Here is a 14,272-nt window from a genome sequence, read left to right as displayed (position 1 = left end):
CATGATACTGGACAGAACATAACAACACACTTATATATCCGGCTCTTCACCAAATCCTGTCCAAAGCCACAATAACCTGTTTAAAGACATGTACCGAGTGCAATTTGAGTGAAATTTGTGCCCAGATTGCCGATTGTGCCCAAAGCAGAGACCCTGCCCCAGTGTTAGTAAAGCGCGCTCTACTGCCTCACTCTGTTGAATTGAGACTCGTTTTCCCCACCCCTGACCTTGAAACTGTTGAAAACCTTAAACTCTCTCAATTTTCCTTCCCCCTCCCATCCAAACTTGGCATCACCAAGCAACTACTTCCAGATTTACCTGATCTCTCCCCCATTGCTTTTAACCTCAGTGGTGACCCAGACTACGGACCTTGGCTCCTTTCACTCAGGTCTTTCAATTAAAAGCAAATGTAACCCCACTGTTTAAGAAAGGCGGGAGAGAGAAAACGGGGAACAACAGACCAGTTAGCCTGATATCAGTAGTAGGGAAAATGCTAGAATCTATTATTAAGGGCGTGGTAACAGGGCACTTAGAAAATAATAATAGGGTTGGGCAGAGGCAACACGGATTTATGAAAGGGAAACCATGTTTGACGAATCTGTTAGAGATTTTTGAGGATGTAACTAGCAGACTAGATAAGGGGGAACCAGTGGATGTGGTGTATTTGGATTTTCAGAAGGCATTCGATAAGGTGCCACACAAGAGGTGATTAAACAAAATGAGGGCTCATGGGGTTGGGGATAATATACTAGCATGAATTGAGGATTGGTTAACGGAAAATTTCACTCAGATGGTGGTGAATGTTTGGAGTTCAGTATCCCAGAGTTCTGTGGAGGCTCCGTCGTTAAGTATATTCAAGACAGAGATCATTAGATTTTGGGATATTAAGGGAATGAAGGGATATGGGCATAGTGCAGGAAAGTGGAGTTGAGCTAGAAGATCAGCCATGATCTTATTGAATGGCAGAGCAGGATCGAGGGGCCGAATGGCCTCCTCCTGCTCCCATTTCTTAAGTTCTTATATTCTTATGCTCTAAAAGAATAGTTTGCCAAAAAGCAATGGGTTCAGATAGACTTCCACAGTAACTACACTTCAAAAGCATATCCTTGTCTGATATGCGTTTTGAGATGTCCTGAGGGAGTGAAAGGCGCTATATAAATGCAAGTCTCTGTTTTTAATGCATTTAAAACAATACGGGGGTAAAAGTGGACATTCAATGTTATTGGAGTCAAGGGACGGGAATATTGTTTATAAATGCAGGAAAATTCCCTCCCTCACACCATCCTCACCTGCACCTTGCACTGGTCCAGAGTCAACAGCCAATCATAACATAATTCCTGATGACTGTCCCACCACCTGGCATCGGATTGGTTCACACCGGGTAGCCCTGGTCCACTGGTGTCAAATATCCGGGTCGGCGGGCTTGTGACCGGCTCATTTTCCCGAGTTTCCCCACCCCTCCCCCACCTCCCACAGACATTGAGAGGTGGATCAGTTGCAGTGGGACTGTGTGAAGCCGCTCTTTCCCGGGGGCTCTGAGGCCTTTTCCGGGCTCCTCTCCTCTCCTCACTGCCCCGCTCTCCGCGCTTCTCACCAGCTGCTGTAGAGCTGCGCGCGCACCCCTCCTCCCTCTGGCGCTCGCTGATGGGCCAATTTCTAACCCTAACCCCGAATCCCAACCTCTCCCACTAATCCTAACCCTAAGGACAAATCAACCCAAACTCCCTAACACTAGCCCCTAACCTGAACATCCTAACCACTTGCCATGATCAATAACCCCACTCCTAACAATGAACCCCAATCCTAACCATGAACCCTGACCCTAACCAATGTTCCCTGTATGTTGAGCCTTGTTATTCATGGCCTGTTTCATTTATTGCGCGGTCCCTTTAGAAACATAAAAGAAGAAACATAGAAGATAGGAGCAGGAGTAGGCCATTCGACCCTTCGAGCCTGCTCCGCCATTCAATGAGATCATGGCTGACCATCCAAATTCAGTACCCTGTCCCTGCCTTCTCCCCATATCCCTTGAGCCTTAAGAAATATATCCAACTCTGTTTTGAATATATTTAATGAACTGGCCTCCACCACCCTCTGTGGCAGAGAATTCCACAGGTTCACCACTCTCTGGGTGAAGAAATTCCTCCTCATTTCAGTCCTAAATGGCTTACCCCTGATCCTTAGACTATGACCCCTGGTTCCCCGTGCACGCGTGATATTTAAATTTCTGTGCACGCGTGATATTTACGATGGAGAATCCTGTGAGCGGCCTGTGCAGGACCTTTCCCATTGGTGCATAGCCGTGCAGTTTAGACAGAACATTGATCCTAACCAGTATCCATAATCCTAATCCTAACCCCAAACCACTATCCCTAATCCTAATCCTAACCACTATCAGTAACCCTTTCCTCTAGCCCTGACCCTAATCTGTAAACCTAAACCGTGCGGTGTCAATGGTGTGACGCAGGGCTGGGTTGTGATGTCACTAATCATTGACATGTCACTGGTGATGCGGGTCGGCCACGTTCTCAATAGCCACTCCGAGCCGGGGGATAAAGGTCAACCAAAGAAACCTTGAAAGAAATCCGAGGGGAATTACTTCATTTCGACAGTGAAGGTTCCAGAGTAAAGCTCGCAGATTGCCATGGGGAGGAAGGGCTCCTCTCTCTCTGTCTTCTTGCAGTTTTGCTCCCCGCTACGGATGGCCCAGAGATCATGCTTACAATGTGTGCAGCAGAGATGTTTATGTGCTTGTGGGTTATAGCTAATAATCACTGAGACAGCCTGTTGTGGTTGTGTAACTGATTAGGAATACAGGAAGTCAAACAAGACAGGAGCAGTCCTGACCAGAATGGAAGGTGGCTCATTCTCAGGCCCACTCTGACTTTGTGAGCTTTCTGTTGGGACTCACCCTCCTCATGGTCAACACACATTCCAGGGCGAAATGATAGAAATGTTTAAAATGGTGAACAATGGGAATGGGGTGGATGGAAGCAGCGTGTTTCCAGTGTTTGAGGGGTCAAGACGAGGAGTCATAGGTACACGGTTAAATGTAAGAGATTTAGAACAGTGATTAATAGAAACTTCTTTACACAGAGAGCTGTGAGGCTGTGGAATTCACTTCCAGGGCTATTGGTTGGAACACAATGCTCTGCAGTTACAGATGGTCCTCATGTTTTTACCCAAGACAGGCCTCAGCCCAGTCATTTGCTCCGAATGTTGATGCAGTGGTTCAAGCTAAGAGATGCCGGGAGCGGCAGTAGCAGTAAATAAAATCGAAATATAAGTAAGTTCGAATATAGTTTATCTTCGTCTATTTCTATTATAATAAATTTTGCTGAATGTGGCCCATGCCAAGTGTCAGATTTCAGATCAGGCCCAATGTGAAAAGAAAGGAAGGAAGGAAGAAAGGAAGGACTTTTACCTACACCTGAGAGGGCAGACAGGCCCTCGGTATAATGACCTCGATATTAACCCAGAGCCGAGAATGGAGGTTGTGGGGGGCGGGGGTGCTGGTGGGGGCGGGTGGGGGGGCTCTGCGGTGAGCTTCGGACCCTCAACATCGCGATATGAAGAAGCATTTGAATTTTGCTGCTGGGTTTGGTGTCTCCACTGCTCCACAGAGAGGAAAGATTGCCCTCGTTTCACAAATGCCGCCCTTGATGCTCTGCTCCGTGCTGGAAAGGCCAGGAGGAGGTGCTGTTCCCCACTAGCGTAAATAAGAAAACTGCTGCCATCATAGAGAAGGCCTGGGTGGAGTTAGCAGAAGTGAGCAGCAGAAGTGTGACCATGAGGTCCTGGATTTAGTGCCACAAAGTCACTTTCTCATTATATGGCCTGTCTTGGTTGTGTTTTTGTTTGTGTATCCAGGACCAGAACAGATCGCCAGGACCGCGGGAGCCTGCCCCCATCCCGGATAATGTCAGCAATACATCAATCATTTCTTCGCTCACCTTCTGAATGAGACAAAAATTTCAGAGCTGCAGTCAATTCTGGCAAGAAATACTTTTGGGTATATCACAGGTGTGAGGCAGAAATTTGTCTTCAATTAACCTGAATATTGGGTGAGGTGTATAACAGGCGGCCCAGGTGATACCGCGCATTTTGCACTGCCGCTCAAGTTAATTTGGTCCCCACTGGGTGTTATCCGGAATAATTTACTCTCACCTTCGGTATACAGAGATTGCTGTGTTCTCCAGGAATCCATCGAACATTTTGATCTAGTATTTAACTTTATACAAAATGGAGACATAGAATTGAGTGCAGTGATTTATTTTATTATTAACTGCTGGCATCTGGTCAAATACATGAATATTTATAAATGATAAGGTGTACAGCTGCAAAGTCAGTCCGCTATAAAGGTGTGATGAAATAACTCTGTGTTTTGGCATTTGTATTGTCTGTTGTTGTTGTATTTGTTAATGTCTGGAATGTTCTACAGGTGTAACCACTAATGCTCCTCCCTAGCCCCGCCCCTCTGGATCCTCCGGATTGGTGTGAGTCTTACTTATAAGAGCTGGGTCTTACTCATAAGGGCTGGGTCGGTGATGAATGATGGTTGCCCTGTGTTAACTTGATGCCATGTTCTTACTTAATAAAAGCCTTTAGTTTTAAGCTTTAACCTCTTGGATTCAGGCCGTTATTTGGCACATCAAAAGGGCAGCCGCTTATTTGTCCGCAGACACACTTTATGTTTTATCTCATGTTTCCTGCCTTAACTTTGGAGGAAAATCGGTGCAAACCCCGGAGAAACGGAGTAAACGGCCGTACAACTTAGGGCGGGAGATTGGGAGAAACCCCATTTAAAATTTACATCATGAATTTCCTGGTTTGACGCTGAATATAAAGTACGGAGGCCTGGGATTCAGTATAGATTACCTCGCTGGAACTTAGCATCATAAGAACCTTTTTAATGACGAGATTGATGTTCCTGCAATGCCACTCAACCTCACTGATCCAGAAAGGAAATAATTTAAACTGTGGAGTCTCTTTCATGCAGGTAGTAAAATGTTGTTAGAGATTTATAACATTTACAATTTAAATTGTTAAAATGTTTTTCTTACTTTTCCTTTCTGTAACTTTTTTCTCTCTCTCTCTCTTAATCCAATCTTTCTTTCCCTCTCTTTATTTCTCTTTCTGTACCTGATTTGACTCTAATTCACCCCATTTCCTTCTCTGTCATTCCTCTGCTTCTTTCTCAATTCTTAAATCTCATTTGTTAATTAGACAGACTGTTGGTCCTGTCATTGACCCAGGTCCCAGATGCCCCGCTGTCCTCGCCGTACTGTTAACAGCCCGCACTTACAGCAACTTGCGGGGCAAAATTTTCTCGAGCTTAAGGGTGAGGGAAAAAGTCGCCCTAACGGGCAAACCGTGAGATGTCCCGCTCCAGCAAATTCTGGACCATTAGGTCCCAGTTCTTGTTTTCAGTTCTACAGTGTCGGCCTGTATTCGTGAGCACAAGTGTGTCTGTGTTTTGTGATGTTCGGGTAAGCGTGTCACCCATTGTATAGCGGTAGACATGTCATGCCTCTTGTACGGCTGAATGGGCCTCATTGGGAAGAATATATGAATGGTCTGAGCTGTGATTTGCTAGGAAATGGACGTGTTTATTCGCAACACCAAAACCTCTGATTGGTCCCCTTGGCTGACAGGTCCTGATTGCTGATTGGTCCTCTTGGAGGATAAGACACACCCAGTAGTGTCTCTGGAATGTGTAATTAGATCCTCCCTGCCTACGTAATCAGTTACTTTCCAAAGTGTAATTCGAGCCATTCTGACTGCCTACTCCAGACAGAACAGAGCTCACTTGGAATAGACAGGGCTCACCCTCGCGGGCTAAGACCTTCTCCCACCCGCAAACAAGTCCCTGCCCCCACCGCCCAAGTTTCTGACTTACTCCTCCCAAGTTTCCGACATTCTTTTTCCGCCCAAGTTTCTGACCTCCTCCCCCCCACCCCCCACCCCGCCCGAGTTCCTGAGCTCCTCCCCCTGCCCAAGTTTTGATCGTCTCTCTCCCAAACCGGAATCCTGACCTTCTCCCCCTGCCCAAGAGCCTCACCCCCATTCCGCCCCCCCCACCCCCCCACCTCCGCCGGATTCATGACTTTCTCCCCCCAACAAGTTCCTGACCTCCGCCCCCCACCCCATAGATGGGATATTGTGTGTGGGTCACGGATTGTTTACAGTTTTATTAAATATGAAGTGAATAGTGACAGTGTCGTGACTTCCATATTTCGTCTAGTCCAATGATGTCACTTGCTACAGTCACACTGAGCTTTCCGAGAATTCAACCAGGTCTAGGGGGAGGAGAGGGAGAACATGGTGCCGGTGTAAAGGGGGTGGGGTTGGAAGAACCTGATCCGTCTGACCATCTGGATCCCGTTCTTCCCCCATCCCACTGTGCTCTCCGTACTCTTTACCCCCACCCCAGAGTTCCTGACCTCTCTCTCTCTGATTCCCTCCGATTCCTCCTCTCAGTCTCTCTCTCCCCCTTCAATTCCTCTCTCTATATTTTTCTCTCCCCCTCGGATTCCTCCTCTCTCTATCTCCCCCTTCAATTCCCTCCTGCTCTCTCTCTCTCTCTCTCTCTCTCTCACACACTCTCCCTCTCTCTCTCTCTTTCTCTCTGTCTCTCTCTCCCCCTCCTGCTCTCTCTCTCTCTCGCTCTGTCTCTCTCTCCCCCTCTCTCTCTCTCTCTATCTCCCTCTCTCTCTCTCTCTGTCTCTCTCTCCCCCTCTCTCTCTCTCTCTCTCTCTGTCTCTCACTCTCCCTCTCTCTCTCTCTCTCTCTGTCTCTCTCTCCCCCTCCTGCTCTCTCTCTCTCTCTCTCTCTCTCCCCCTCTCTCTCTCTCTCTCCCCCTCTCTCTCTCTCTCTCTGTCTCTCTCTCCCCCTCTGATTCCGACGGAGAGAGTTCCCGGTTTCCACTACACTTTGTGTGACGAAGTGTTTCCTGACATCACCCCAGAATGGCCGAGCTCTAATTTGAAGGTCAGGCCCATGTATTCTGGAATCCCCACCAGAGGAAATAGTTTCTAGCTTCCTATCAAATCCTCTAAAAATTTTAAACATCTCAATCAGTTCACCTCTAAATCTTCTATTTTCGACAGAATACAAGCCCAGTCTGTGCAACCTGTCCTCATAATTTAACCCTTTTAGCCCCAGTACCATATGGTGAATCTGCACTGCACCCCTTCCAACTCCAATATATCCTCCCTGAGGGGCGATGCCCAGAAGTGAAGTCAGTATTCCAGGTGGGAGGTTATGGATCAACAGGAACCCATCTAAAGGACATTTGACTCCGAGTCGAGAAAATTATTCTAACCTGAGAGGGACTATTATTATTTTTATTCATTCCCGGATGTGGGCATTGCTGACAAGGCCAGCATTTATTGCCGATCTCTAGCCCGGGAATCCCTACAGAACGGCACCGGTACGATGGGCCGAGTGGCCTCCTTCTGTGCTGTGATTCGATGATTGGATGAACTGTTTGCTTCTGTCCCCCGCCTGTCAGACCCGAAGGGTCAGTGCCAAGACCAGGGCTGGTCACTCTGTACCTGAGCGGTTGGATATTGTCAACACTTCCCGAAAACTCTCCCCTCGCTTTTTAAAATGTTCTTTTGGGTTCATTCTTACTGAAATGTGTGTCGATCTTTAGATGAAACGGCTCAATGTTTAACAATAACACAGATATCCTGCATTGTAGCCCAGGACAGCCGAGGGGAGCATTCTCCGTCTTCCCTTTGTGTGAATGGGATTCCGGGTCAGACCACAATCGTGAATCAAAGCAGGGCCAACTGCAATGCTCAGATTTATAGTCATAATAAATAAATAGATGGATACTATTCTGAAATTAATACAGGAAAACATTATTCAAAATTTATACCAGTTGAATTAATTCAGCTCTGATGCTTTTGTCTTGTTTCCGGTACAGACTGGTTTAAAATCAGAATTTGTGTTTGATTTGTGGTAAATCTGTAAACGGGCTCCGTGACACATTTCAAAAGCAGATTCAGAGACTCCCCTGAGTTGAACAGACCCATCGCCCTGCGGCTCAGAACTAGGGAGAAAATCGCCCAAAACATTGGCTCACACTCGGTCCCGCTCGGTTGATGCAGAGTGGATTGTTCCGCAATGTACTTGGCAGATAATTGTGGCGGATCCGGTTGTAAGGAGCTCACACCAGGATCTGCACCATTGAAGAGAGGGGGATACAGTCATTCGGGGTTTAATGGGGGCAGTCGCCAGCTGTAGGAAGCAAACACCAACATCTGCATGGATAACGGTGGCTGCTCAGATCAACATCTGCGCGGATAAAGAGAGGGGCTTTAGGGATTGGATAGTTGGAGGCCTGTACAAACGCTCCTGAAGCGCGGCCGTGCCCGGGCACCGCCAGCTGTAGTGAGAATTGAGCACAAGAATGTGTTTCCACAGTTAGGAGGCTGCCTTCTTCCCCACACCCGATGCGCCCTCCTCCCCGGGAATTCAGCGAGACTCCGCCCAGTCCGCCCACCTCTCACTTTCAAATTGCCCGGGCCTGGAATATGACCAGAGGCGGCTCCAAACTTCAAATCCGGGCCAACATATGGAGCAACATAACGGCACATCCCCTCCAAAACCTCATATTAATCAATAAACTCTAATAAAAAGCATATCAATGTATGGAGGATGGTGCAATTAAATATTTTAACAAACCCAGGATAATTATCACAGTTTCTGAAATCTTCTCATCATCTGCAAAACATTTGGGATCAGAGCAATTATTTCTACACCTTTAGAGCGAGTTTCCCGGCTCCAGACAACGTTAAACTGAAGCACGGAGTCAGTCGGTTTGTTTAATGCGGCCCTTCACTGCACAGAAAGCAAATGTGCGGTTTTCCCGCAACAAAAGTTTTTTCAGGAAACCTACAAAAATCCTTGGTTGAGAAATATTGTCCAACAGCGACACCTATTGACGGGCTCCGGCTGGAGTTTAAAGGAGGAATTTAATTCTCCGAGTATTGCAGTGAACTTGCTCGGGAAATCGCTGAGCCGAAGGTGTTCGGGAGCTCGGTAACATCGAAACTGAAAGCGGGTTGAATCAGGAAGTGCTGAGCGTGAACATGGCTTCCAGGCAGCAGCCCGAGAGTTGGACCGAGGAGGCAACTTGTCCCATTTGTCTTGAATTCTTCACCGATCCGGTTTCACTGGAGTGTGGGCACAACTTCTGCCGCTCCTGTATCACACGGTGTTGGGAAAAGGAGAGAAACTCCTGCCCGGAATGTAGAGAGGAGTTTCCGGAAAGAAACCTAAAGATTAATCGGGCCTTAGCCAGTCTGGCGGAGAAAGCTCGAAAATTAAACCTGGATCCGAAAGAGCAGGAAAATAAACTTCACTGTGAGGAACATCAGGAGGAACTGAAGCTGTTTTGTGAAACTGACAAGAAACTGATCTGCTCCATTTGTAGAGATGCGCGAGAACACAAATCCCACAACTTCATGCCGATTAAAGAAGCTGTTGAAATCTACAAGGTAAATTGGAATAGATTTTATCACCTGATTATTTTATCACATTTCCACAGTCCAGCCCTTTCATTCTGTGATTTTCTCTCCCAATCCTAGGATCAGCTGAAATCCTCTTTGGAATCTCTCACAGAGAACAAATCGGCGGTTCTGGAAACGGAACGGAAACAGATACGGCGGATTTCTGAAGTTCGGGTAAGGTCTCTGTTGTGGAGTATTTTAAACCAACACTGGACACAAGGCTTTCGATCGATAGTCAAGTTGTCTTTATTGCACCGGTGGGGAAACAGTCTGCTCTGTCCTAGCCAGACTTTTCCAAATTGGTACAGCAAACATTATATTTTTATACATTACAATACACATATCTAACTGATTCAAAATTCATTTCTACCACCTGATTGGACCTTGGCCCACATGCATCTTCACTGATTGGTTGCCTATGCCGCGTTACATTAAAGTACCGCCTTTATTATCGGAAAAGTATATGTCCGTTGTCCCCCAAGCTGTTGTTGCACCTATGACCTTTGTTTATGCCAGATGGGTTTCATCCACATTGTACTTCTGGCTCATTGTCCTCCTTTCCTGCCTCTCTACGCCTCTTTACTTCCAACTCATTGTTTTACTTTCCTGCCAGAACAGAACTTACATCCTCTTAGGCCTCTTATGGTTCCACGTCCGGCTAGGTTATCTCAACTGCCAGTTCAGCAACTTAGAAAAAGCTTACTACTGAGATTATTGTCTTTATTACACCATTCAGTGAAACTGCCAGCGATGTCCGTTTAACTCTTTCCCCACTGCAGTCTCCCCGTGCTGATTTTCTGGATTCTCGGTTAGTTTTGTTCCCTCTATCGCGGTACATGATTACTTTTGACATTTCATTTGGTAGGGGCAGTCGAGCAGTCTGCAAACCCGCATCTCATCCGAGTTTGCTGAAATGCACCAGATTCTGACTGAGAAAGAGCAGCGGTTAATCGGAGATCTCAGGGGAGAAGAGCAGAGGATTGTGGAAACAATGGAGAAAAACCTTCAAGAAATTCAAGAGAATTTAAATTCTATTCAGGACAAGCTTTCAAAGTTGCAGAAACAGATGGAGCAACAAGATGCGCTGACATTTCTGAAGGTGAGGATTATATTGCAGGTTAGATGAAATTAAGTGATGACAATGTTGAAATAAATGTAGCATTTGCTGAAAAATTCTCAACTGATTTAAACCGATGGTTTTATCTATTCCGGGGCGGATCTGCTATTTTTACATAGTTTGTATGTTACTGAACTCCCGAACACCTTCTGTTCAGAGGTTTCTTGAGCAAGTTCGCTGCAATACTCAGAGAATTAACTTTACAAAGGATTACATAGGATTTCCAGCACAGAAACAGGCCATTCGGCCCAACCAGTCCATGCCGGCGTTTATACTCCACTCGAGCCTCCTCCCGTCTTCCCTCATCTAACTCTATCAGCATAACCCTCTATTCCCTTCTCCCTCATATGCTTGTCCAGCCTCCCCTTAAATGCATCTATACTATTCACTTCAACCACTCCCTGTGGTAGCGAGTTCCACATTCTCACCACTCTTTGGGTAAAGAGGTTTCTTCTGAATTCCCTATTGGATTTCTCGGTGACTATCTTATATTGTTGGCCTCTAGTTATGCTCTTCCCCACAAGTGGAAACTTTCTCTCTGTATCCACTCTATCAAAATCTTTCAGAATTTTAAAGACCTGTATTAGGTCACCCCTCAGCTTCTTTTTTCAAGAGAAAAGAGACCCAGCCTGTTCATCCTTTCCTGATCTGCATACCCTCGCATTTCTGGTATCATCCTTTTAATTCTTCTCTGCAACCTCTCCAGTGCCTCTATATCCTGACGACCAGACCTGCATGCAGTACTCTAAGTGTGGTCTAACCAAGGTTCGATACAGGTTTAACATAACTTCCCTACTTTTCAATTCTATTCCTCTAGAAATAAACCCTAGTGCTTGGTTTGATTTTTTTATGGTCTTGTTAACCTGTGTCGCTACTTTTAGTGATCTGTGTATTTGTACTCCGAGATCCCTTTTTTCCTCTACCCCACCTAGACTCGCACCCTCCAAGTGATAAGTGACCTCCCTATTCTTCCTACCAAAATGTAATACCTCACATTTATCTGTGTTGAACTTCATTTGCCAATTATATTCCCATTCTGGAAGTTTATTAATGCCCTCCTGTAATTTGTTGCAGTCCTCCTCGGTATTGACTATTCCTCCAATTTGGTATCATCCGCACATTTAGAAATTGTATTTTTGATTCCAAAATCGTTAATATAACTTTTGAACAGCAGTGGTCCCAGCACTGATCCTTGTGGAACACCACTACCCACCTTCTGCCACTGTGAATAGCTACCCTTTACTCACACTCTGCTTTCTGTCTTGAAGCCAGCTAGCAATCCATTCTGCTACTTGTCCCCTGGCTCCGCATTCTCTGACCTTACTCATCAGTCTATTATGGGGTACTTTATTGAAGGCCTTTTGAAAATCTAGATAAATTACATCTGCTGCATTGCCATTGTCTACTCTCTCTGTTACCTCTTCAGAAAATTCAATAAGGTTGGTCAAGCAGATTTTCCCTTTTGAAATCCATGCTGACTATTCATATTATACTTTTCATTTCTAGAGGTTCTTCTGTTCTCTCCTTTAGTAGGGATTCCATTACTTTTCCTACCACCAATGTTAAGTTGACTGATCTATAATTCCCTGGACATGTTTTATCCCCCTTCTTAAATATCGTTATTATGTTAGCTATCTGCCAGTCCTCTGGCACTACACCTTTTTCTAACAAATTATTAAATATGTACAATAATGCCTCTGCTATCTTTTCCCTAGATTCTTTTTTAAAATGCGTGGATGCAATCCATCTGGACCAGGGGTTTTAATCTCTTTGAGTTTGATTAGTTTATCTAATATATCCCCTTTTTTTATTTTAAATGTACTTATCTCATTACTAATCTCATCGTCCAATGTCATGTCCACCTGTTCTATCTCCCTGGTAAATACCGAAGCTAAATAATGATTTAATATATCTGCCATTTCCCTGTCGTTATCTGTGGCATTGCCCTGTCTATCCCTTAATGGCCCTATTCCCATCCCAACCTTCCTTTTTTATTGATGTGCCTGTAAAGCATTTTATTATTTGTTTTATGTTCCTTGATAATTTAATGTCATAGTTCCTCTTTGCCTTCCTAATTGTATTTTTGACTTCTCTCCTAATCCCTTCGTATTCTCTCTTATCTTGCACTCCTCTGCTGCCTATGTACTTAATGTATGGCTCTTTCCTTACTCCAATTGTTCCCTTATGTCTTTATTCATCCAAGGAGTCTCATTAGTGTTTAGTTTGTTCTTTCCTTTTAGCGGAATATATTTTTCCTACTCTCTGTTGAACACCGTTTTAAATGTTTCCCATTGTCATTCTACATCGTTATTTGCCAATATTATTGCCCATTTTATCTTCCAAAGTTCTATTCTCAGCCCCTCAAAATCAGCTTTTCTCCAATCTATTAACCTGTTTTTGTCATACCAATGTCCTTCTCTATGATAATCTTAAATTATATTATAGTCAGTATTGCCTATATATTCCCCTACTTTTACTTTTATCTGCTCTGGCTCATTCCCCATTACTAAATCCAATAGCGAATCCTCCCTCGTTGGGCTTTTTACATATTGGGATAGAAAGGAGTCCTGTACACATTGTAGGAACTCCATTCCCTTATCCCCTTTAACTACCTCTTCTGTCCAATTAATATCGGGGTAATTGAAATCCCCCATGATTATTATTCTATGTTTTTTACTCATTTCTCTAATGTGTCTGTATATTTCTTCCTCCACCTCCCTTCCTCTATTAGGTAGTCTGTAGACTACGTCTAATAGTGTGATTGATCCTTTGTTATCTTTTATCTCTACCCATATGGATTCTATTTTTGTCTTGCTCATAGCTTCATCACTTTTTTCTACTGCCATTATGTTATCCCTAACAAGTACAGCTACTCCACCTCCCCTTTTTCCCTCTCTATCTTTTCTAAATATGTTATACCCTGCTATGTTTAATTCCCAGTCCTGATGTTTCTGTAGCCTTGTCTCAGTAATCCCTACTATGTCTGGTTCATCCCAACACATGATTGCCTCCAGCTCCCCTGTTTTATTACGGACACTGTGTGCATTGCTGTACAGACAATTTAACTCATTTTTAATAGGATTTCCTCTCACTTTATGTTTAACCATCTTTTTAGCCTCTGGTTCTATAACTCTATTTGCTCCATTGCCGTCAATGTCCTCCCTTACTTTATTCATTCCTATGCTCACTTTTTCGGTTTTGTTTATTGCCACCTCCCTATTTACCCTTTCCGCTAGGACACAGGTCCCATCCCGGTTCAGGTGGAGCCCGTCCCATCGGTACAGCTCCTCCCTGTCCCAGAACTGGTGCCAGTGTCCCATGAAAAGGAACCCACCTTTCCCACACCAGCCCTTGAGCCACGTGTTAATTCTCCTGATCTGTCTGCTTCTGTGCCAATTTGCACGTAGCTCGGGCAATAATGCAGATTACTACCCTCGAGGTCCTGCTTTCTAATTTGGAGCCTAACTCCTGAAACTCTTTCAGCAGGACCTCCTCTCTGTTCGTACCTATATCGTTTGTTCCAACATGGACCACGACAACGGGATTTATCCCCTCCCTTTACAAGTTCCCCTCCAGCCGCCATGAGATATCCCTTACGCTGGCACTGAGTAGGCAAAACACCCTTCAGGATTCT

At 45.1% G+C, this 14,272-nt stretch overlaps 1 protein-coding gene across 2 annotated transcripts in view; it reads left to right on the top strand.

The window, feature by feature from the left end:
- The first annotated feature begins 8,865 nt into the window (after window positions 1-8,865).
- LOC147095876 (zinc-binding protein A33-like) overlaps window positions 8,866-14,272 on the top strand; it is a 29,761-nt gene continuing 24,354 nt past the window's right edge. The window contains exons 1-4 of one of the 2 annotated variants that reach the window (XM_085974885.1): window positions 8,866-8,966; window positions 9,044-9,509; window positions 9,600-9,695; window positions 10,387-10,620. In XM_085974885.1, the coding sequence (XP_085831011.1) occupies window positions 8,866-8,966; window positions 9,044-9,509; window positions 9,600-9,695; window positions 10,387-10,620 (897 nt within the window). Of the gene's footprint in view, window positions 8,967-9,007; window positions 9,510-9,599; window positions 9,696-10,386; window positions 10,621-14,272 lie in introns of those variants that run through there. The other variant, XM_085974884.1, reaches the window with a different exon arrangement.

Source organism: Somniosus microcephalus, unplaced genomic scaffold (genome assembly GCF_052327205.1).
Source record: "Somniosus microcephalus isolate GS21.2 unplaced genomic scaffold, FLI_Smic_1.0 unresolved_chr1, whole genome shotgun sequence".
NCBI lineage: Eukaryota > Metazoa > Chordata > Chondrichthyes > Squaliformes > Somniosidae > Somniosus > Somniosus microcephalus.
Note: the sequence above shows the minus strand (reverse complement) of the source record. Positions and strands in the feature narration are given on the sequence as shown.